Genomic DNA, 26,140 nt, shown 5'->3' with positions numbered 1-26,140 from the left:
GAGGGGCTTACTCACTTTTGTGAGATACTGTAGGTGCCAGCTCAGTACGTAGACTGTAGCATATGTAGTAGACAGAAGTTATGACATTTCACATGACTGGAGAGGGGAAGAAGCAGCTACCTCTTCACTGTGTGTTATTTGTACGTATAAGGGAAGAGGAGGGGAAATGAGTCAACTCGGCTCCAGATCCCCTTAGACTCCACATTTTTTACCCCCTAGGTTGGCATGTGTGCATTGTAGGAATATTCAATCACACAGATTTTTGCAGGCATCCGGCTTTGCCATAAACACGTAATGGCACACCCATGCACCTTGCTTGTGCACTCATTTGCATGGTAACATACCATGCAGCACAATTTTTAAAACATTTCCTTTGTGCGTTTTTTTTGCATTTAGAGCATCATGTTGAAAAGAATGGGCTGCCCCATACATGCTGCACCAAAACTCACACACTCCAATACAACTGCAAAGATGTGAATGGAGCCTGCAAATATGTGAATGGAGCCTTAGGGCTAGTTTACAATTGTAGTAGCCCTCTGAAGATACATTTGCATCGAGTTGCTTTTTAGAGGACATTTGACAGGTGGTGAGGACATATGTTTCCTTCTCATCACCTGCTTTAACACTATAGGGTTTTGCACCATTGTGTCAAAACTGCATGCACTGCATGAGTACTGTTGCAGCTCAGTCTTATTCAATTACAAGAATCATGTTCAGCAGGCAGTACTACCTGTCAAACATGACAGGGGCCGATTTTTGCTAAGCACGTATATATATGATATCTTTGAAGCTTTATAGAGGGGGACGACGATATGCAGCAAAAATAGAATTTTTGTACTGACCGTAAAATCCTTTTCTCTGTCGTCCATGGACAGACACAGCCTTCACAAGTCTTGACAAGTGGGTTATGATCCTGTTCATAGGAGAGGACTAGGCAGAACATGTTAGATATTTGAATACATGTTACTTTAACAGAGTTGAACAGCCCTGCCCATGGGGGCGTCCCTCCTGACATAACCCTCCTCCCTGTAGCCTCAGTTCGTAACAAGCAGTACAAACCTAAAATGGAGGGGTGGGTGCTGTGTCTGTCCATGGACGACAAAGAAAAGGATTTTACGACGAGTACAAAAAGTAGGATTTTTAATAACAGCTTACCTGTAAAATCCTTTTCTTTGAGTACATCACGGGACACAGAGCCTTAATCATTACTATGTGGGTTATATAGTCTACCTTCAGGTGCTGGACACTGGTGTAATCAACTAGAACAGGAAGTTCCCTCCCTATATAACCCCTCCCATACTGGGAGTACCTCAGATTTTGAAGCAAAGCAATAAGTGTCCCAAAATCCCCAAACAAGAGGGGCGGGAGCTTTGTGTCCCGTGATGTACTCAAAGAAAAGGATTTTACAGGTAAGCTGTTATTAAAAATCCTACTTTCTTTATCGTACATCACGGGACACAGGGCCTTAATCATTACTATGTGGGATGTCCCAACGCAATGCTTACTGAGGGGAGGGAGACACCAACAACGCAGACTGCCATCAGACATGAGGAATCTAATGCTGCCTGCAGCATACTGCACCCATAAAAGGCTGCATCCTCCTGCCGTCTTATGTTCACCTGATAGGATTTAGTGAACGCAAGCACGAACGACCAAGTTGCGGCCTGGCAAATCTGAGTCATAAATTCCCCCGCCGTGTGAACCCGCCCCCCTCTGACACACATGACCTTCTAAGGAGTTTACTTGTGGCGTCAGAGGGGGGCGGGTCCCAGGAGCGGTCCCAGGAGCGGCTAATTCAATTTCAAGCGCTTTGCGTCCGGGGAAGAAAAACAGGTGGACGAGAAGGCTGGCGGACCGAGAAGAAGACAGGAGAAGACACCGGGCAAGATGCGGACGAGGAGGCTGAAGGACAGAGAAGACAGGAGAAGACACCGGGCAAGACGTAGACGAGAAGGCTTAAGGACGGACGGAGAAGATAGAAGAACACGTCGGGCAAGATGTGGACGAGAAGACCCAAGAAAGAAGCAGCGGAAGAAACCCGAATGAAAGAAGAAAAGGTAATTTTATTAAAAGATTTGTCAAAAACCGGCTACTGTAATTTTTAACACTTTGACTTTTTTTTGTGGTGAAATGGTAGAGGTACAATGTACCCCATTACCATTTCACATAGGGGGGGCAGGATCTGGGGGTCCCCTTTGTTAAAGGGGTCTTCCAGATTCTGATAAGCCCCCCGCCCGCAGACCCCCACAACCAAGGGTTGTGGGGATGAGGCCCTTGTCCCCATCAACATGGGGACATCCTCCCCATGTTGAGGGCATGTGGCCTGGTGCGGTTCAGGAGAGAGGGGGGACCGCACTCTGTCCCCCCCTCTTTTCTGCGGCCGGCCAGGTCAACGTGCTCGGATAAGGGTCTGGTGTGGATTTTTAGGGGGACTCCACGCCATTTTTTTTTAAATTTGGGGTGGAGTTCCCCTTAAAATCCACACCAGACCTGAAGGGCCTGGTATGGATATTTGCGGGAAACCCACACCATTTTTTTTTTTTTTTGTTGTTAACGGCGGGGTTCCCCTTAATATCCATTCCAGACCTGAAGGGCCTGGTAATTTAATTTGGGGGACCCCCTACACATTTTTTTTTAACTTTATGAATGAATCCCTTTAGAATTGCCGGGAGCCGACAATTCATTATAGCCGCGTGTGAATTTTAAATGGCTTTTTTCCTTCAGAATGTCATTTTTTGCAGAGCCAGTTCTAAGTGCGGGAAAAATGCGCTATTTCACATGCTGACATTACACCCCCCCTAGGTACGAAATTTAAAGGAATATTTAACTTTTATTGTTTCACTTTAAGCATTATTAATTTCACTGCTCCCGAAAAAACGGCCGTTTTAAAAAGTAAAAAAAACATTGATACATGTTCCCTGGGGCAGGACTGAGATCCCCAAACACTTTTTAGGACAAAACTTGCAGATTAGCCTTTAAAATGAACACTTTTTATTTCTCCCATAGACTTCTATAGGGAGTTCGGCGCGGCTTTACATATTACTTGCAATGCACCGGCTGCTACGCTGGTTCATGCGCCTAATTAAGGCTTCACCCGGCGCACTAATTAAGGCATGAACCAGCGCAGCGCACAGAGCATAGTAAATCAGCCCCATAGTGATTACCTAGTCCAGGCACACATGCATTTATAGGCAACCAAGTTTTAAAGACATACACAAAACCTTTAGCAGCAACAGTAGAGGCCTAGGGCCAGCTAGGGGAGGTATATGGGTACCAAAAGCCATCCTGTCTCAAAAAACATAGTGGTTAAGTTGCCCATGCATAGCAGCATAAAAACAGGCAAGCCCCATAGCCCCCAAAGAAAGAACCTACCTTCGAACCAAGTTCCGTAGGTACTTCCTCTTACCTTTCCACGCCGCAGGGTGTTGCAAAGCAAGAGGCCCAACCTTCACCCCTCACCGTGGGTATTGTCAGACCTTCAGGGACCGGGGTCCGTGGACAGGAGCACCACTCCCCTGGACCTATACAGCACCCTGGCAGCAGAAAAACATTTGGTCCTTGGAAGGCACAAAGTTCTGGAACCCAGGGTCCAGCCCTCCTAAGAGAGGCATTATAGGCCAAACCTCGTTCTTCGTACCGAGGCCCGGGTACCGCCCACTTTGGCTATGAAGCACTTTGGACGGATCTAGATTCTATGGAGGCTTTTTAAATCCAGCATGGATCCCTCCAGTGGAGCTCCTCAGAGCACATGTTCACTCGTGACCAACACCTTAGACACTGATGAAAAAACTGGAGGGGTTATATAGGGAGGGAACTTCCTGTTCTAGTTGATTACACCAGTGTCCAGCACCTGAAGGTAGACTATATAACCCACATGGTAATGATTAAGGCTCTGTCCCGTGATGTACGATAAAGAAAATCCTATTTTCTCTATTTGTCCACGGACGGACACAGGCTTCACAAGTCTGACAAGTGGGACGTCCCCAAGCAGTTTAAAAAAAAAACGAGGGGTGGGAACAGTATCCATAAAAACAAACAACTTCACCCCAAAACAAGCAGAGCTCCTCAACGGAGGAGGTGCAACTTTAAACAACCGCCTTCAAAACCTTGTGGCTGAAGGAAGCATCTGAAGATGCACTCGCATCAACCTTGTAAAATTTGGAAAAAGTATGAATGGACAACCAAGTCGCCACCTTACACACCTGTGAGACAGACGCTTGATGTCGGAAAGCCCAGGAAGCACCAATTGCCCTGGTCGAATGTGCCGTGACCGGTAAGGGGGGCACCTGCCCCTTAAGAGCATAGGCCTGTATGATGGTCTGCCTGATCCACCAAGAAATGGTGGCCGACGAGACTGCTAGGCCCTTTTGTGGACCAGACACTGACACAAAAAGTGAGTCAGACCTCTGAAAAGGAGCCGTAGCAGACAGGTACACCCGGAAAAGCACGTACCACGTTTAAAGTATGAAGCACAACCTCCCTAGGATGCGCCGGCCGAGGGCACAAGGATGGAAGTACAATGTCCTTGTTAAGGTGAAAGGCCAAAACCACCTTCGAAATAAAGGAAGGTTGCGGGCACAACACCAACTTATCCTTATGGAGGAACAAGTATGGCGACTTGCAAGACAAGCCTGCCAATTCAGAAACATGTCTGACAGAAGTAATGGCCACTAAAAAGGCCACCTTCTGAGATAGTGTCAAGCGAGGAATCTCTCTTAAGTTTTCAAAGGGAGGTTCCTGAAGAACCGAGAGCACCAAATTCAGATCCCATGGAGGAAGAGGGGGTTTAAGAGGGGGGAAGTATATGACGAACCCCATGCACAAAAGTACCCACCAGAGAATGGGCCACCAAAGGCCACTGAAAGAACACAGCCACGGCTGAAATCTGTCCCTTAATGGTGCTTAAAGGAGTTGTATAGAGACATAATAGTTAACCGATTCCTTTTAAAAATGATTAAAAATAGACAAAAATCAATCATATAATGTACCTGTAGTTTCAGTTTCGTTTATGCATGCTTTGTCATGCTTCTGTGAAGTACAGAGACACAGAGCCAATAGAGGGCAGTGATGGTTTGTAAAACGAAATTGATTGGTTCTGAGTGGTTTAAGACACACAGTAATCACACCTCCTTGATTAGTGCCACAGAGAGAAAGTTCCCATGACTTTTTTCATCAGGAAACCGACTGTTCAGAACAGAGAAGGATTACAGCAACATCATAGCAAAAACGAACAATGAGGACATGAAAGTAAGGACTGCAGTAAGGTAAAGGAAGCTATTTAGCTAAAAAAAAAAAATAATAATAATAATTTAGTGACCCTTTAAGGCAAGTTTCTGATCTACTCCACGCTGTAAAAACAGCAAGACCCTGGAAACCGAAAATGTCCGTAGACGCTACCCCATCTCTTCGGAAAGGAGATGTAGGCCTTCCAGGTGCAATGGTAGATCTTCCTGGAAGAAGAGTTCCGTGCCCTTAGCATGGCTGAGATGACTGAGTCGGAAAGACCCCAGTCCCTTAGTACCTGGCTTTCAATAGCCATGCCGTTAAAGCCAGTGACTGTAAAGCAGGATGAAGTATGGGACCTTGAGACATAAGGTCCTCCTGCATTGGCAGCCGCCAGGGTGCATCTGAAACCAGGCACACAAGATCAGCGTACCAAGGGCGCCAAGGCCAGTCTGGAGTGATTAGAATCATCAGGATCCCTTTGGCCTCTACTCTGCGGAGCAGGCGAGGAAACAACTTCAATGGGGGGGAAGACATAAATTAGCCAAAATTGCCACCAAAGCATCCAACGCGTCTGCCCAGGGATCTCTGGACCTGGCCACGAACCTCGACAATTTGCGGTTGAGGCGAGAGGCCAGGAGATCCACATCTGGTGTGCCCCACCTCCTGCAAAGGAGTTGAAACACCTCCAGATGCAATGACCATTCCCCCTGGTCCAGCATCTGGGCACTCAGGTAGTTTGCCTGCCAGTTTTCTATGCCCCAGAATGTAGACAGACGATAGAGCCGGCACGCTTCTTTCCGCCCACCACAGGATGTGAGCGACCTCGGACGCTGCAGCCAAGCTCCATGTTCCCCCCTGATGGTTCACATAAGCCAACGCTGTGGCGTTGTCCGACTGAAATCTGATTGGGCGACCTTGCAACCTCCTCGACCATGAGGAGAGGCATAGCCTGATCGCCCGAAGTTCCATGACATTGATCGGCAGACAGGATTCCTGTAAAGTCCAGCGACCCTGGGCCGACTGGACCCCCCAGACGCCCCCCAACCTGTGAGGCTGGCGTCTGTCGTAATCACTGTCCACTGGAAGGGAAGAAACGACTTCCCGGACCGAAGAGACAGGGATCTCAGCCACCAATTCAGAGAGACTGACTAGGTGGCTTACCTGAATCTGGCAATCCAGAGACAACAAATATTTGTTCCATTTGGACAGGATCTCCCTCTGCAATACTCAAGTGTGGAACTGGGCATACAGTACTGCCTCAAAAGGAGGCTGCCATCAGACCCAGGACTCGCATGCAAAAACGGAGAGACAACCATTTGCGGGATGCCAACAGCCTTACCGCAGACTGAAGTCTGCAATTTCTCCGGGGGAAGACAGAATCTCGCCTCTGCGGAGTTCAGAATCAACCCCAGGTATTCCAAACACTGAGTCGGTACCAGGACCAACTTCTGGATGTTTAACACCTGTTATACCTGAAGGGTTCCACATGTACTAGCACTTTAAGGCTGGCTCCACCCAGCAGTGATGACAAGGGTCAAGGGGCATAGTAGCCATCTTAGAGAGACCACATGTAGAAAGCAGAGATATGTATTGTCCTGAGATGCATGTTACAGTGTACAGCCTGTACTGAATAAACATCCATTGTTCCAGACCAGAGTCTTGTGTCCCTCACAACACAGAGGATATAACAGTGGCGACGAGGATGGGATTTACAAAGTGTCTATCAGTCAGAGAGAGACAAAGACATTGTGGATTGTCACCTGGATAAAAGCAATCACAGATCCCAGCAGGAAAATGTCATTAATCGGGACATTAAGTGAGTTTGATGGAGAACAGACATCCTGGAGTTCCTGGGTTGAGAGACTGGAACAGTATTTCAGTGCAACTGCCATCCCAGACAACAGGAAAGTAGCAGTGTTTCTTTTTTTTTTCAATAAGATTTTTATTAAGTGAAAAAGTGCATACAGTAGCATACAGCACAAAAGGACATAAATAATAAAAGGGTAGGAGGTAACATGAGATAATATCCGTAGCATCGACATCACCATTACTGGTAAACAAAATAACTTAGTCTGAGGCACCAGAGTAAGCATGAGGTCACATCAATACAAGAAACGTTCAACATTTGTTATGATAGCTACTCAACGTAAAATAAAGCTAACTCTCATGTTTTCTCAAGCTATTCCACAGCTCGCGAACCAGAGCTGTGCGTCACTCGGTAAGCCCAGACGTGACATTGAAAAACCTTTGGCTCGGAAATATAACTTAAAATGAGTACAAAAAATAGGAAAGAAAAGTAGAGAGGGGGATAAGAAAGAAAGAAAAAGGTTGGGGCAGGTAGGGGGGGGGAGGGGGTTCCTCTGCTCCTGGTCGCCACCCTAAACCAAAAAGAAGATTCTCTTGGATATAACACTACATTAATCTTGACAGTAAAGTACAGTGCATCAGGTAGGTTGAGACATGATGTCAGCATATGCCGGCTCATACTTAAAGGCAAACCAGTCGGACCATATCTTCCGCGTTGAATCAGATTTATTTTTAAGAGAGGAAGTAAGGTCTTCCATGTAATATATATGATCAACCGCTTCCAGCCATTGGCGTATCGAAGGGACCACCGTCTGCTTCCAGAATCGGGGTATAAGGGATTTTGCAGCGTTTAATAGATGTGGAGTGAGCGATTTTTTATATGATCCGATTGGGCCAGCCATACAGTGCAACAGTACCACCCAGGGGTCGTGTGGGGTTTCGAAACCTTGTATTTCCTTCATCCAGTGTAGAATGTTTAACCAAAATGGGCGGATGAGCGGACAGAACCACCAGATGTGTGCATGGGAAGCCCTCTCACCACAGCCCCGCCAACAAAGTGGGGGTGTCAGGGGGAAGATCCCGTGCAGCACTGCCGGAGTATAGTGCCATCTAGTCAATAATTTATAATTAACTTCAGCGTATCTAGATGAAATGGAGGATGTATGAGCTAGTAGCAAGACAGTATCTCTTTGTGGGGGCGAGAGTTCCTTTTGGAGGTCTTTCTCCCACCTGAATAGAAAGGCTGGGGTGCTATGGGAAGAGAGGGAGTACAACGCTTTATAAAAATAGGAGAGGGGCCTCTCCACTGGTCGGTCCTCGACAAACGCCGATTCTATCAGTGTTAAAGTCGTATCATCTCTGAAGGGCTGGGGTAGGGAGCGGACAAAAGCCGTCAATTGACGGTACTTCCAGGACACCATAGGTGTCACTTCCGAAGAACCAACAACATTGGATAGAGGGGTTAATCCCGAAGGAGAAGCGACGTGGTGAAGGAGCGTCGCAGAGCCCAAGGACCAAGGCTGTTGGTGCGGAAGGGTATTACCAGGGGGGAAATAGTTGTGACCGGAGAGCGGCATCAGGGGAGAGTTATATGGCCAGCTATGAGTTTTACTCAAGGAGTCCCACACCATTAAAGTGGAGCGCGTTAGAGGGGATGTCATAGTGGATAAAGACCTGAACTTCCGGGGGATCCACATTTGAACATAAGGGTCTGTACCGCAGAGGTCTCTCTCAAGCGACACCCAAAGTTTAGACGCCTTATGGTACCTCCAGTCCGAGATCCTGGTTAGGACCACAGCATGGAAATACCGCTTGACATCGGGTAAAGCCAGTCCCCCCTCTCTCTTGGGCCTAATCAGCGTGTCCCTAGCAAGTCTGGGTCGCCTCCTGTTCCATACATATTTACAAAAAAGTGATCGTAATATCGTGAAATAACCCACCGGAATCTTGTACGGGATCATCTGAAATAAAAATAATATTCTGGGTAGGACGTTCATTTTCAACACACTAATTCTCCCTAGCCAGGAATGTGCTAACTGAGACCACTTTTGTAAGTCTGACCTGATTGTATTCAAAAGGGGTATAAAGTTCGTACGAAATAGGGATGCGGGATTAGCTGTGAGAAATACGCCTAAGTATTTCATCGAGTGGGCCTGCCAGCTAAAGGGAAAGGATGCTTTCAATTGCGGCACAATCCGAGGGGGAATCGTTAGGTTCAGTATCTCCGACTTGGATAGGTTGATTTTAAAATTAGAAACCACCCCGAAAGCTTCGAAAGCAGCCATTAAATTTGGGAGGGTTGTAATTGGTTGTTGTACGTAAAACAGGATGTCGTCAGCATAAGCAGCATATTTGTGTTCAACAGGACCCACCCTAATTCCCTGAATATTCGGATTATGCCTAATTGAAGATAAAAAGGGCTCAAGTGATAGGGCAAATAATATGGGCGAAAGGGGACACCCTTGTCTAGTACCATTATAAAGTGTGAAGGGTTCACTTAGCGTTCCATTTATACGTAACTGGGCAGTGGGGGAGTTATATAAAGCAGAGATACGGGAGAGGAGGGGGGGACCCACGACTATGTGAGAGAGCGTGGCCATGAGGAACTCCCAGTCCACCCTATCAAACGCCTTCTCGGCATCTGTGGAGAGCAGAAGGGTGGGCTGGGAGGTCCGACGAACATGTGCTATCAAGGATAAGGTGCGAAGGGAGTTATCCCTCGCCTCCCTTCCGGGGATGAATCCCGTCTGGTCTCTAGAGACCCATCTGGGAACAAATGGGAGAAGCCTATTGGCGATTACTTTAGCATACAATTTAGCATCAAGGTTCAATAAGGAAATGGGGCGATAGCTACCACATACACTTGGGTCCTTACCAGGCTTAGGAAGTACGGTAATGTGGGCGTGAAGCGTTTCAGGACGGAGAGATCCGTCTCCTGAGACCGCGTTGGCGTAAGTAGCAGTGTTTCTGACAGTGGTTGGGGCCAAGACATATGACACTCTGAGGGATCTGCTTTCCCCTGTAAAACCAGCAGCTAAGACATTGGCAGAGCTGCTGACACTGCTAGAGGATCACTTCCAGCCTAAACCATTAGAAATTGCAGAAAGATTTCGCTTCTATCAGAGGCAGCAGCAGACAGGTGAAGAGATTAAAGTTTATGTGCTCGCCCTTCGCAGACTAGCATCTACCTGTTCTTTTGGGGACTACCTACCTACTGCACTGAGAGATAAGTTTGTCATGGGACTGAATTGTGAGTCAACACAAAAGAGACTGTTAACAGCGAAAGACCTTACCCTTACAAAGGCAATTGAGATAGCTTCAGTGATGGAAATGGCTGTGAAAGATACAGAGGAATTGAACCCCCAGAGCAGAAGGGAAGAGGTGAAGCAGGAAGTTTTCAGAACAGCAGTCAAACCAACTGCTGCAAACTGGAAATACAGACCCCCACCAAGCCGGGAGTCAGCTTGCCACCGTTGTGGGAATACAGACCATGATCACAAAGTCTGCTGGTTTAAGGATCAGACATGTCATAATTGCGGTAGGACCGGCCATCTGAAACGAGTTTGCCGTAGCAAGAAGGTGAGAGATAAACAATCTCTGAACCCCAGGACAAATACTTATATGGTGGGAAGATATACATCATCATCTGAGTCAGAGGATGAGGCTGTGCTCCACAGATTAGACATACATCATATGCATTCAGCACCCTCTGCAATGACTGTAGACGTAACCATTGAGTGAAAGAGACTCAAGATGGATGTAGACACAGGAGCAGCAGTTTCAGTTATCACCCAGAAACAATGGAGACAACTTCAGACCCGAAAAACTGTCTGCCCAACACCAATCAAACTGCAGACATACTCAAAACAGATACTCCACCCACTGGGTTACGCAAAAGTAAAGGTTTTGTACAAGGGTCAGACAAAGAGACTGCCATTATATATCCTAGAAAATAGGGGAACCCCCTCTATTTGGGAGAGACTGGATTGCTCACTTTGGTATGCCAGACATCGCCATAAGTCCCTGTAACACTGTTACCATTCCATTAGGAGATAATGAGGGATGGGTGGTGTTCCTGAAGCAGCGGTTCCCAAAGATTTTTGATGACCAGTTGGGAAAAATAAAGCATGACTGTGTGAGACTCAAGCTGAAACCCAACGCTCAGCCTAAGTTCTTCAAAGCTCGGACAATACCTTTCGCACTCCGAGCAGGTGTGGAAGCAGAACTAAGTCGACTGGAGGAACAAGGTGTCATCTCAAAGGTAGAGCACAGCGAGTGGGCATCACCAGTTGTACCGGTAAAGAAAGCGAATGGGGACTTGCGCATTTGTGGCGATTTCCGCATGGCACTGAACTCTTAACTAGAAATAGACCAGTATCCCCTACCCAGAGTAGATGACATTTTTGCCTCTCTTGCAGGGGGTCAAAAATTCACCACGCTTGATCTCAAACAAGCATATTTACAGTTTGAGGTCCATCCTTCTTCCCGCAAGTTTCTGACCATCAACACCCACAAGGGACTGTATGAATATAATCGGATGGTGTTTGGGGTAGCCTCTGCCCCAGCCATTTGGCAACGAAAAATGGACGAGATTTTGGCGGACATTCCTTTCACTCAGTGCCTGCTAGATGACATGCTCATTACAGGACGGACCGACCAGGAACACAAGCAGAATGTGGAGCTTGTGTTGGCGAGACTCCAAGAACAGGGTCTGAAAGTGAACTTAGCAAAATGCCAATTCATGGTGCCTAATTTGGAGTTTTGTGGCCACCTTGTGGATGCAGAAGGTATACACACCACAATAGCCAAGGTTGATGCTTTAGTCAAAGCTCCAGCCCCAACCAACGTCCATACCTTGGCTTGCTGTACTATTACCACAAATTCCTGCCAGATCTGGCACACACCTTGTTTCCGTTGAACAAGCTTTTGGAGAAACACTCCAGATGGGACTGGTCGGCTGCATGCCAACGTGCTTTTAAAGTTTCTAAGCGGAAGCTGTTGGCGTCACGCATGCTTGTGCACTATGACCTCCAGAAGCCTCTCACCTTGGCTTGTGATGCCTCACCCTATGGTCTGGGGGCGGTACTATCCCACATCTTACCAGATGGGTCAGAAAAACCAGTGGCATTTGCCTCCAGGTCTTTGACAAAAGCAGAAAGCAATTACTCACACATTGACAAAGAGGCACTTGCGCTGATATGGGCAATTAAGAAGTTTCATTTTTACCTGCATGGTAAGGAATTCACCATACTGACGGACCATAAACCACTCCTTCAGATCTTTAGCCCTGACAAAGGCATCTCCCAGACTACTGCGGCCCGCCTCCAACGTTATGCCCTGTTCTTGGGGGCATACAGCTACAAAATTCAGTATCGTGGTCATGATGCCAATGCTAATGCGGACGCTATGTCCCGACTGACAGGGAGTTCCATGGACTCTACTGCACCAGTCAGGAGTTGTCGTTACACCAGCATGTTCTTCTTGTCTTCTGGGGAGATAGCAGCCCATACAACCAAGGATACCTTTCTGAAAACAATACTCTCCTGGGTACGGTCCGGTTGGCCTGCAACTGTCACACAGGAGTATGAACCTTATTTCCGTAGGCGTATGGAATTAACTGTGGCTGGCAACTGTGTTTTATGGGGAGACCGAGTGATCATTCCACAGACCCTCCGGAGACACATTCTGGACTTGCTAAATACTGGTCATCCCGGGAGCACACGTATAAAACAAAAGGCCAGAGGCTATGTGTGGTGGCCAAACCTAGACTCAGATATCACAACATATGTGAATGCTTGTGCCGGATGTGCACAAATGGCAAGAGACCCTCCTCGAGGGTGCGTCCAGCCCTGGACTTGGCCCACAGTTCCTTGGTTTCGCCTACACTTGGACTTTGCAGGCCCGATCAGAGGACACACCTTCTTGATCATAGTGGACGCCCATTCAAAGTGGCCTGAGGTCATTCCTGTTACTCAGCCAACGACTAAGGCAACGGTTTCCATACTGTTACATCTCGCTGCTACGTTTGGATACCCCAGAGAAATCGTCACAGACAACGGTGCACAATTCACCAGTCAGGAGTTTCAGCGTTTCCTGACTGCCCACAACATCAAGCACAAGTTGACCGCACCTTACCACCCAGCTACAAATGGTCAAGCAGAGCGGTTTGTGCAGACTTTTAAACGCTATTTCAAAGCTACAGTGGCTGCAAGTAAACAACAGTCCCTGTCACCCCAGCAGCTGGACTCCTTCCTTTCTGCTTACAGAAACACACCACATGCAACCACTGGGAAAACTCCAGCAGCACTCCTTCTGGGGCGGCAGCCATGGACTGTTTTGGATATGCTCCGCCCTCAAACAGTCCAGGAACATGTACTACAGTCCCAAGACAAGATGGTCAAACACAACAAGCTCCCCCGATTCACAGCACAACAAAAGGTATGGGCCCGATCTTATGGGGCTTCCAACACCCGTTGGCTTCCTGCTGTCATTGCAGAGACTTTGGGACCCAAGATGTACAAGGTCCGCCTGGAAGATGGTTCCATTTGCAGACGTCATGCGGACCAACTGCGTCCTCGTTCTCAACTGCCCGAATCCCTGATGCCGGCTGAACCACCAGTATCTCAAGGATCTGCTCCCAGCGAATCAGGATGCACAGAGACTGATGATTGTGGGGACTCTGAACTTTTGAACTCAGCTCCAACAGAGCCCTCCAGCTCTGGTCCGGAGGTCTGTTTACCCTCTGAACTGGGGGATCCCTTCTTGGCCCTGCCGGTACCCATTCCAGCCAGCCCTGTTTCCTCCGGTCCCGAATCGCTGGATGCCCGGCCTCAACGACACTGTCGCCCTCCTGACCGGTTTCAGTTGCAAGAGCGGTTACGAGACTTTCGACGGGGCCGACGGAAGTGATCCGATGACATATTAACCCTGCAACGGTTCCTGGAAGCTTGAAGTCCCGTAATTCTCCTGTGTTTGGAGGACTGTTATTGGACAGTTATCAGTTAATGTTTTGTGCCTGTTATTGTTTTGTTGTGTTTTTTTTTTGTTTTTGTTTTTTTTAGGGATGGATGGAAGGTGTTATACCTGAAGGGTTCCACATGTACTGGCACTTTAAGGCTGGCTCCACCCAGCAGTGATGACAAGGGTCAAGGGGCATAGTAGCCATCTTAGAGAGACCACATGTAGAAAGCAGAGATATGTATTGTCCTGAGATGCATGTTACAGTGTACAGCCTGTACTGAATAAACATCCATTGTTCCAGACCAGAGTCTTGTGTCCCTCACAACACAGAGGATATAACAACACCCACCTGAATTCTCGGAGGGTCTGGCTGGCTAAAGACACATCCTCCTCTAAATCTGAGGCAGAAGCTGCTCTCAAACGACGATCGTCTAAGTAGCCCACAATGGCAATGCCTCGCTGTCTCAGCAAAGCTAGAATCGGTGCGAGCACCTTGGTGAAAACTCTTGGTGCTGACGCTAGGCCAAAGGGAAGGGCTACAAACTGATAGTGGTCTTTGCCTAACGCAAACTGCAGAAACCTCTGGTGACCTGCACAAATAGTGAAATGCAAGTATGCGTCCTTGATGTCCAAGGGTGCCAGAAAGTCCCCGAGATTGAACACAACCATGACCAAGCGAATGGATTCCATGCATAACTTCCATACTCTCACAAATGCATTTAGGGCTTTGAGGTCCAAGTTTGGACGGACCCCTTCCTTCTTCAGTACCACAAACAGATTCATATAAAATCCCTAAAACCTCTTGTGCTGTGGACCAGGTCCAAGAGACCACCTCACAGACCCAATGGTCTGAGAGCAGGGAGGTCCACCGAGCTGTGAACCTGCAAAGCCGTCCCCCCACCCATGAGTCGGGCGGGGGCAAAACTTGATGCAGTGGTGGGTTTGGATGCTGGGTTTGTTCGGCTTACGAGCCCAGGGACGTTTCTGTCCCCCAACTGAGCCTTTGCCGGCCTTGAGGGTCTACCCCTTGGTGGAAAAAGGGAGGAGAGTGCTCTTACCTCCAGTGACATCCTTAATGATGTTGTAACGGCTACCCACTGGTGTGAGGGTCTCAGCCGTTGGAGACGTCCCTTTCCCTGGCAAAATGCGATATGCAGGTACCGCCGGTATATCCCATCGAACGCCCTTCCAAGAAACGAGACGGTCAAGCAGACTTTATTTGGCATATTTCACCTGCTTATATCTGCTTACAACTGTTACAAGAACAATGACAGTTTCCGCCCCCCCCCCCCCTTCACCCAGTAGGGGGCTTCAACACAGACCCCCTGAAACAATGACATCTCCTTGAATTAATCACTTGACCAGCCTCTAGACACTTCGGCACCGCAAATCACTTAACATTTTCTGGCCAGGCACATTCCTTTCTCAATAGAATTCAATTAACCTTTAAAACAATTATCACTCACACATAATCCCCATCAGCATACACCTCACAGGGGGGCTGTTTACCTGCACACAAGAGACTTGAAAGAGACTTGTCCAATTAACCCTTTGAGCTCAGCATACAATGTGGTACATCCAATTGTGACAAGCCATGCAGTTCCTTGTAGTCCTCATGAAGATTATAACTGTCCCGGCAGCATAGTCCATGATCCGTTACAGATGTCATCCAGCGAGGTACCAAAAAGCCTCCCACCCTTGAAGGGTAAATCTGTCAGGGCTTTTTTGGATGCTTGGTCAGCAAACCAGCATTTCAGCCAAATCAGGCAATGCAAGACCACCGCCGAAACAGAGGCTCTGGATATCAAGGGGGCTGCATCCAGTGTAGCATCACAGACAAATACAAGGCCCTGGACCAACTGGTCGGCCAGTCTAATAAATTAAGGAGAGAGCTGGTGCTCCTCCACAGCCTGGTGCAAAACCTTTGCCATTCAGTGAGTGTCTGAGACACCAAGATTGCAGCCACAATAGGCCACAATGCAGACCCCAGCATGGAAAACATGGAGCAGGTCAGCGCCTCGGACCTCCTATCAGTTTGGTCCTTGAAAGCAGGGGTCCCTTCTATAAGGAGAGTGGTTACCTTATTTAACCGGGCACCGCAGCCACAATGCAGAAGTGCCTCAACCAGCAGGCCGAGCACACCATGGCCATCTCTGACTGCCTGCAGGAGGTGAATGCAAATTGTGCTGCCATGGCCACATGCCTGTGTGACCAGTCACAGACCCTGGATGCCATGCATCAGCACATGGCAGCAGGGGGTCCGGCAACATCTGCGGACCAGGGACTGGACATGCAGGTGACCCTGCAACGCAACACCTCAGCTATTGCAGAACTGCAAGCAACATCAGCAGGGATCATGGCAGAGGTTAGGAGCCTGGGCGGAATCATGCAGGCCAACACTGCCACCATCCAGTATGAGAGGCGCCAGAACAGGCGCCTGCAGCGACAAGACCATGCAAGTCAGAGGCAGTTGCAGGCCAAAACAAATGGTGTGCTGACCCGCATTGCCATTGCCTTGGAGGGGATGCAGGCAACATCACAATCAGCACGCAACATGCACCAATGATCTGGCACACAATGTTTGGAGAGTACAACAGCCCCCCCCCCCCGACTTATCCAGGCATCAGAAACGAGACTTCAGGATGCCAAATGTGCGCTCCACCACTGCACAGGTGCGTATATGTGCAGCATTGTATCTTCTCTCGCCTCTACTTTGGGGATTCCGGTATGGAGTCAGGAGATGGGGCACATGTGCATATGCTGAGTCACCAGGAAGGGAAAAGACAGGAGGATGTTAGCCGTGCATGTGCCCCTCGTGATGTCTGCATCATGGGGTCGGGCAGTCATGCCCGACTCCCATGTCACTCACCAAGCAGCCAGCTGTCCCTGTACACGTTCTGTTCGAATTCCGTTGGGATGGTGCTTTGACGGTATATGTAGCTGTCGTGGCTGGCACGGACGTGCCATATGAGGCATTGGGCATCAGCTATCACCTGTACGTTGATGGAATGCCACTGTTTACGATTGCGGTATATGTGCTCTGTGGCACAGGGGGGCCGTAGTGCCACATGTGTGCAGTCAATGGCCCAGACGGTGCGTGGGAATCTAGCAATTCTGTAGAAATCCTGCATTGCCTTCTGCTGCAGGTGCTCATGGGTGGGTTTGATGATGTGGTGGGACATGCGTGTGAGGATTGCGGGGACAACCTGGTGCACGCGTATGTTCATGGTGGATTATGACATCCCAGACACGCCTCCACTTGTACATTGGAAAGATCCACTGGCGAGGAAATGGAGTGTTGCCAGTACTTTGACCAGTGGCTGCACTGCATGTGAGCGTTCTGTCTGGCTGGTGATTTCATCATGCAGGGCTGTGGCTAATTCCAGGATGGCATCAGGGCTGAATCTGAAGATGCGGTACACCTCCGATTCACCCATGCCAAAGACGTTCATGCGCGTTCGGTATATCCTCTCCTGTGCCCTCCTCCGTGCCTGTTGATGCAGTAGTGATATGACCATGGCTGCCCCTGGCATGTTGGCATATGGATGTGTTGTCCTGCAAGTGTGGTTGCTCTGCTCGTCCGTAACAGTGCTGCTGCAGCTGCTCTCCAGCTGACCTGTGCATGTCTGTTGCCGGGTTGCACTTCATTTATGGGGAATAACTTTACACCGGACGTACAACTTACGCGCACCTCACGTAGCATGCGTCGGGCGCACGTTCGTGAATAGCCGTATTTCCCTCATTTGCATGTTTGATTGGCTAATCAATAAGAGTGGCACCATGCACCCAGCCTAAATGTGCGCCCACCCTACGCCGGTGTGACCAAGCTACGCCGGCGGGGTGTAGCCTGGTTTTAGGTGCATGTCTGTTTGTGGGTCTGGCGCACAGATACAGCGGTGCACATTTGCACTTACGTTGGCGTAACTTCTTATACGTCGGCATAAGTGCTTTGTGAATCTGGGCCAAAATGTCCACCAGACGCCTCAGAGATAACAGTGCATGGCCACAGTAAAATGGCCGACCACAATAACAAGCTGCGCCATAGCGCAACCACAACAAAATGGCCGCCAATGGGAAATTGCAATGTAAACAGCAGACTGCAAAAAAATGGAGGCAAAATGCTGCAATGTGGATGAGAAGGCCGAATAGGGCTTTCTTAAGGCAAAGCACACCCTCACAGTTAAAAATGGGCCCGGACAGCCCACAGTGGTGGGAAATGGAGCCCCCCACCGGTCCACCCCAGCAGCAGTAGAGTAGCAGAGGGAAATGTGACAAAGAGCAGGGAAAGGGAGGATAAGAGGACCCCCTAACCCCAGGAATGCCCAGCCGCATGACCCGCCAAGGCAGGAAGGACTGTACTTAACCATCAATGCGAGGACCCGCTGGCACATTCCTGACAGACATACAACCGCGTTGCAGTAGCTGTCGGCCCGGTCCACTGAGTGAGACAACACCACAGCCCAGTCATGTGTGGATCCTGGAGCAACAAGCTCACCGGCCATGCCCAGAGTCATGGGGAATGTTGTGGCAGACCCAGCCCTTAGCTACGGTGTGCTCACACTCGCTGGCCGGACTGGGAAAACTACAAGGATCTATATATCCAGCCTGTCACCCAGCCGGCAGTTAATAGAAGAATCTCAAATAAATAAAAATTAAACAATTCTTCAGGGCGCTGGGCCCAAAAGGGAACCACATCCTTCTCCTCTGCTAGGCAGAAAAAAACTGAGGCTGCATGCTGCAAGGAGGAGGGTTATGTCCGGAGGGACCACCCCCTGGGAGGGGCTGTTCAACTCTGTTAAAGTAACATGTATTTAAATATCTAACATGTTCTGCCTAGTCCTCTCCAATGGACAGAAACATAACCCACTTGTCAAGACTTGTGAAGGCTGTATCTGTCCATGGACAAAACGAGAAACTGTTTTTTCCTTGTCCCAATACTGGTAGGCTCCATTTGGTGCAAACTTCTTATGCATCAGTATGCTTCAGCACTTAATTCCCATTAAAAAAAAAAAAAAAAAAAACTTTAAACAGGAGGGAGGGAAATACCAGACATTAACATAAAAAATTAGGTTAGGAAATTATTACTTTGTATGTGACATTGTGTAAAAATTGCAATTTGAACTTTACCACCGATAAGATAAATCTCCTGAGATGTCTATAAATTGGTAAATGAATCATTTCTTGGACTGGGTTAAAATCTGGATCATTCAAATTTCTTAGAAACCACAGAACTCCTGGTCTGAGAACCTACATAAAAAAAAAAAAGGAACACAAAAGAAAAAAACAAATAAGAAGAAAACAAAACAAATATAGCAAACAATAGACTTTAGTTTAACAACTGTGTTTTTATTTTTTGTTGTGCTATAAAGACCAACAATTTTGAAAAATAAATAAATAAAATACAACAATTTTATTTTTTTCTGCTATAAAACATATCCAATAATAATAAAAAACAAAACAACAAAAAAATATTTTTTCATACATTTAGGCCAATATGTATTCTGCTACATGCTTTAAAAAAAAAAAAAAAAAAATCACAATAAGCACATATTGATTGGTTTACACAAACATAGTGTCTACAAACTATTTTATACATACTGGAATTGTATACTAGTAATGGTGGCGATCAGCGACTTATAGCGGGACTGCAATATTGTGGCGGACAAATCAGAGACTGACAAACTGACACTTTGTGGGAACCAGTGACACTAATACAGTAATCAGTGCTAAACATATGCACTTTCACTGGAATAATGACACTGGTTGGAAAGAGGTTAAACATCTAGGGCGATCAAAGAGTTAACTGTGTGTATAGCCAGTGTTTGTGTGTACACAGAATGCTGCTTTCACTAGGGGAAGAGATGTGTTGCAGGAACACAACATATATCCGTTCCTCCCCTGTCAGAATGGAAAGCTGTCTTGTTTACATAGGCAGAGCTGTGTTCTGAGTTTCTGCCCGATGATCGGTGGGCATTGAGTGCCCAACACCCACAGATCGGGTTTGCTGTGAATTACAGCAGAAGTGGCACACCCCCTGCAGGCAGAAATGCAGGTTCACACATATACGTGATGCATATCACAGCTGCTGCCATATAGCAGTCAGCAAGTGGTTAAATAATGCAGGATATACACAGTAAGTTTGGTAGATTCGGTATGCACAGCTTCAGGAGTAACCTGAAAGATCCTGGGTGCCTGCCTGGTCCACAGCCATATCCATAAATGTGCAAAGGAAGACAAACACCCACACTTCCAGGGAATAAAACTTCTTCTTTAACCACTTGACCACCACGCACGTAAACCCACTTAATAACCAGACCAATTTTCAGCTTTCGGTGCTCTCACAATTTGAATGACAATTACTCAGTCATACAACATTGTACCCAAATGCAATTTTCGGCCTTTTTTCACAAAATTAGAGCTTTCTTTTGGTGGTATTTAATCACCGTTGGGTTTTTTATTTATTTGCGCTATAAGAGAAAAAAGACTGAAAATTCTGTAAAAAAAATTAATTTTTCTTTGTTTCTGTTATAAAATTTAGCAAATGTAGTATTTTTTCTTAATTCTTTTGCATAATGTGAAAGATGAAGTTACGCCGAGTAAATAGATACCCAACATGTCACCCTTCAAAATTGCACACACTCGGGGGCGTGGCTTGGACTCCACCGAGATGGCGGTGTGACTCCTGAGCTCTGGCTAACGGCGGACTAACAGAGCGGCTCACAGCGCACAGAGGCTTCTACTGCAGCCCCAAGGACACCCTCACTGCTGCGGATCACCCGCTCGACAGCTCGGCGGAATGACGAGGAAGCGGCAGGCCGAGCACCGGCCGAAAAAGCTTACAGACTTTTTCTTCTCATCGCCGCTGCCTCGTGGGCAAGATGGCGCCGGCGCTTCCTCCCTGTCTGGATCTCGCAACGGACGCTTCCAGGCCATCGCTCTGCCAGACCATCGAGACTCCCCAGAGGCTGGAGAGACATCACAAGCACCCTCACCGCCCAGCAGAAGCCCTGCAAAGTCCCGTTTCAGAGCGGACGACTCTGATGCCCAGCAATGTGAGGTAAGGTCTAACGCTGACTCACAAGAAGACACGAGGGAGCTTCCTGATTCCATCATATCTTTCCCTACACAACATCAGCCAGTCCTGGACACAACACTCAAAGACATGCTCATCTCCTTAAGGAGCACTATTCATGGGGACATGATGTCCTGTATGAGGAAATTTAGCACTGAATTATCAGCGGTGGGTGAGAGAGTGAACCACATTGAAACCAAAATGGGGGAATACGCAACTACCATCAATGATCTAGTGGATGCGCATGACACGGTTGAGGAAGAACAATTGTGGATAAAAGCCAAATTAGCAGATTTAGAGGACAGGTCACGTAGAAATAACGTGAAAATCCGCGGCATACCAGAAAATGTGGCCCCCTCTAATCTGCGCTCGTACGCCATGACTATGCTGACCTCCCTCATGCCTGACATCCCCGCCATAGAACTGTCCATTGATAGAATTAATCGCTTGCCCAAACCCTCCTTCATACCTGAGAATGTTCCCAGGGATGTCCTCTTTAGAATGCACATCTACCAGTCTAAAGAAAAATTGATGTCTATAACTCGCAAGGGGGAACATGGCGGCACTGAGTTTGCGCATTTACAGTTTTATGCCGATCTATCGCAGTACACCCTGCAACTTAGGAAGAACCTGAACACGGTGACCAAGGCCTTAAGAAACCATAACATCATATATAAATGGGGGTTTCCAACGAAGCTTATGGTGACCAAAGATGGCGTTTCACACGTGATCACTTCCCCCTCCAAGGGCTTCAAGCTACTCCAGAAATGGAACATTCTCCCTGAGGACAACTCCCCATCCGCGAGCTTTGACACACCCAGCAGGGTGTCCCCTGATTGGAAACAAGTCACCAAGAACCGCTGATCTGACTGAACTTTCTGTCTCATCTTTGCCCTGTGCATTTGATTTCTAGGTCCTGTTTGGACCCCGCCTTTGGAGCTTCTCCACGTTTAAGCTCCCCTGCATATGAGCAGTATTTTCTGCACCCAGGTCGTTTCGACCCTCCTTTTACAGTCCGAACTTTATTTTTTTTGGTTTATTTTATGTTTGTACTTCTTTCTTAACCACTCTTGTTTACAGGAACCGCACCTTTCAGACTCTGCGAACAGCATCTCACTCGAACATCTATCCACAAAAGACTTATGCTATACCCATCCGATCCGGATCAACATCACACGATGGACATTTTGCCTTTCTGAAATTGCCTCGAGGAGGAGGGGCCGTGAGTACACAAAGCCCCTGACAATAGCATTTTGTTACTTTGTTTGGGATGCCGGTTAAAATATTGTCAATTAATGCAAACGGTTTAAACCATCCTGTGAAGAGGGCATCGCTCTGGCGGGAAGCTGATTCCGTGCGGTGCGATGTTCTCTGCGTACAGGAGACCCACTTTCATAGTGGGGCTCCCCCCAAATGCACGTATAGATCTTTTCAGCACTACTTCTTCTCCAATATGGAAGCTAAAAAAAGAGGTGTAATGATTGCTGTCAGAGATACTGTCTCTTTCTCTCTGATAGAGGAACACTCTGACCCCTCTGGTCGTTATATAATATTGGTATGTGATATTAATGGGGTTAGATATACCCTGGTTAATGTATATGTCCCGAACAAGAGACAGATTTATTTTTTGAACGGACTCATGCGCAAGGTAGGGAAGCTCCTCCAGGGATCCCTCATCTTGTGTGGCGACCTCAATATAGTACCTGACCCCCTGCTAGACTCCACCACAAAATCCCCTGGGAAGGCCCCTACCCTGGCGAACTTTCTTAGGTCCTATGACCTGTACGATGCTTGGCGCTGTACACATGCTACCGAAAGGGATTATTCCTTTTTCTCGCATAGGCACTGTTCCTATTCAAGGATCGATCTGTTTCTATTGGACAAAAGGCTGCTTACTAGAGTAATGCACTCCAAGATTAACACGATCACGTGGTCAGATCACGCCTCCATTCTCCTGACCCTAGGTGACAAATACCCTGACACAGCTGCATACGTATGGAGAGCCAGCTCTTCCATCATTCAAGACGTGACCACCAAAGAAACAATTAGAGAACAACTGACAGAATATTTCCAGATCAACACCCAGTCCACGGATAACCCATTCACACTCTGGAACGCCCATAAGGCCTTCATCAGAGGCGTGTTTATCCAGCTGGGTTCTAGGGCCAAGAAGCTGAGACAACTTAAACTGTCCAACCTTCTCAAAGAAATAGACTCCCTGGAAACATTGAACAAAACGAATCCCATAGCATTCACTAGCACCAAAATATCAGCCTTAAGACACGACCTCAGAATCCTTCTCCTCCGTGAATTTGAAAACAAAGATAGATGGGCAAAGATGTCCTTTTACTCGACGAACAACAAAGCAGGCAAGGCACTGGCCCGTTACATACGAGGCCAGCGTTTTAAGACCAAGATTGCCAAATTGACACACCCTATAAGTAAGAAACCAGTGTATGACCCTCAAAGCATTGCGGACGCGTTCAGCGACTATTATAGCTCCCTATACAATTTGGATCAAGATCCCTCGACCTCCCAACCGTCCCTGAACGACATAACAGGTTTTCTTTCTAAGATTCGACTGCCCTGTCTATCCCCGGAGCAGCTGGGTGACTTGAACTCTCCCTTTACACTGAGCGAACTACTACATGCTATCAAATCTCTCCCTTCTAATAAATCCCCGGGCCCAGATGGACTAATAGGAGACTATTACAAAACCTTCCAAATGACTTTAGGCCCACATTTACTAAAAGTGTTTGAATCGGCCGCTGCGTCGGCATCTTTCCCACCTGAAATGCTTGAAGCCTTGATTGTAACGCTGCCCAAACCTGGGAAGTCACCGGATGCCCCCCAAAATTTCCGACCTATCTCATTACTAAACAATGACCTCAAGATCTACGCCAAAATGATTGCCCTGCGACTAGTGGATATCTTGCCCACATTAATAGACCCTGACCAATCTGGTTTTACGAAAGGTAGGCAGGCGTCGGATGCAACTAGGCGATTACTCAATATTACCCACATAGCACGGTCGACCCGAACGCCTTCTCTGCTCCTAGCCTTGGATGCGGAGAAGGCGTTCGACAGGGTGCACTGGACATTCCTGAAGTGCGCTCTGGAAAAATACGGTTTCGAAAAGCACGTATTGTCAGCAATTTTGGCCTTGTACACGGTCCCGTCGGCTAAGGTTTACACGTCGGGAATGCCATCTAAACCTTTTAAAATTACGAATGGCACAAGGCAGGGGTGCCCACTATCCCCCCTCATTTTTAACCTGCTAATGGAGCCGCTTGCGGCCTCCATTAGACAGTCGTCAGATATACACGGTTTTACAATAGCAGGGAAAAAACATGTCATTAGTCTGTTCGCAGACGACGTTATTCTAATGCTCACTGATCCGGTCACTTCCCTGGGGAGGGTCTCCTGCTTGCTACGGGAGTATGGTAAAATCTCATACTATAAAGTGAATGATGCCAAATCCTTTATTTTGGACCTAGGAGTACAAAGAGAAGATAAACTTCATATGCAAGGCACTTACCCTTATGTGTGGAATGACCACGCAATTGACTACTTGGGGATCCATCTTACTGCTGTCCCGGAACAGCTATTCCATGCCAACTATTTGCCATTAATAGATAAGGTCAAAGAAGGAACAAAAGCACTGAGTAAACATATCTTGTCATGGTCGGGCAGATTAGCTGCCTTCAAAATGCAGATACTGCCGCAAGTATTATACGTGTTTAGAACGGTTCCCATACCAGTGCCCAAGAAACTTTTTGGAGAATTACAGAGCATCTTATCGAGATTTATTTGGGTGGGCAAGAGAGCACGTAGCGCTTTCCATAAGATTCGCAAAACTAGGATGGTGGGAGGCATGGGAGTTCCCTCATTCGCGGATTACCATATAGCGGCAATTTTGACACAGGCTAAAGGCTGGTTCCCAAACCAGCCTACCCCGATATGGGGGACCCTTGAGCAAAATCAAGTACCTGGCAGGGACTTGGGAGCACTCTTGCTGGCAAGTCCGTTCCTTAAAAACACACACATGGATTGTGCATTACCTATAGTGGCCACTGTTGAGGCGTGGAAACATTTTACTTCAGCTGAGTTGCTTTCAACCCCGGTTGTTGACTTAGAAATTCCTATCTCCTCCTTAGCTTTAATAACACCTAATCTAAACCTGCAGAAATGGACATCGGGAGGCGTGAATTGGGTCTCTGACATTCAAGAGAGTGGTAATTTGAAATCTTTTCAGCAATTACAAACTACATTTGAGCTACCAAGTTCAGAACAATTCAGCTTCCTTAGAGTGCAGTCATTTCTCAAGAGCAAACATTATAGACCCTACAAAATCTTTTGGAAAGCTAAAATTTTCTTCACATCTCAGAGCAGCAAGGAGAAAGGAATAACGCTAATTTATCACTTACTCAACAATAAATCTATTTTTGAAAAAAGTAATGCTTTACTGGCCTGGGAAAGGGATTTAGATGTCTCTTATACGGACGTACAGTGGATCAAAGCATTACATTACACTCACTCAGCCACAAAAAGTGCCAACCTCTGGGAGCTTTACCACAAGGTATCTCAGAGGTGGTATCTAACTCCATCTAGACTCGCAAAGTTCGGTCACGGAGTGTCCCCGCTTTGCTGGAGACAATGTTCACAAGTGGGCTCACTGTTTCATATTATGTGGGAATGTGGGAAGTTGGCTAGATTTTGGAGTAGCATTTTTACCATTATACGCCAAGTTACGGGAATCTCGGTGCCCCTATCGCCTTCCCTAGCTATATTACACCTGGGCATAGAGGAGCTCCCTCCCCCTTTTAGGAAATTTATCATCCAACTTCTTTTAGCAGCCAAATTGGTAGTACTAAGACTTTGGAGATCCAGTGTGAGTCCCAAGGTAGGAGATGTGGTTAGAACCATCTCTTTACACTTTACACATGAACGAATGTTGGCTTACTCAGAAAGTAGACACGCCACATTTATCACTCACTGGCAGACGTGGATAGATTGGTATGATAATAACAAAAACTTTTACTTAGAGCAGTGAATTTTCACACACTAGGCGGCCTG

General features: G+C 47.4%; 1 protein-coding gene across 4 annotated transcripts in view; it reads right to left on the bottom strand.

Annotated features, from left to right (window-relative positions):
- MARCHF6 (membrane associated ring-CH-type finger 6) overlaps positions 1–26,140 on the bottom strand; it is a 1,325,445-nt gene that overhangs the window by 389,571 nt on the left and 909,734 nt on the right. For all 4 annotated transcript variants that reach the window (XM_040351967.1, XM_040351966.1, XM_040351964.1 and 1 more), the window contains one exon: positions 19,120–19,239. In XM_040351967.1, the coding sequence (XP_040207901.1) occupies positions 19,120–19,239 (120 nt within the window). The remainder of the gene's footprint in view (positions 1–19,119; positions 19,240–26,140) is intronic.

Source organism: Rana temporaria, chromosome 5, assembly GCF_905171775.1.
Source record: "Rana temporaria chromosome 5, aRanTem1.1, whole genome shotgun sequence".
NCBI lineage: Eukaryota > Metazoa > Chordata > Amphibia > Anura > Ranidae > Rana > Rana temporaria.
This window is presented reverse-complemented; position numbering and strand designations above follow the sequence as displayed.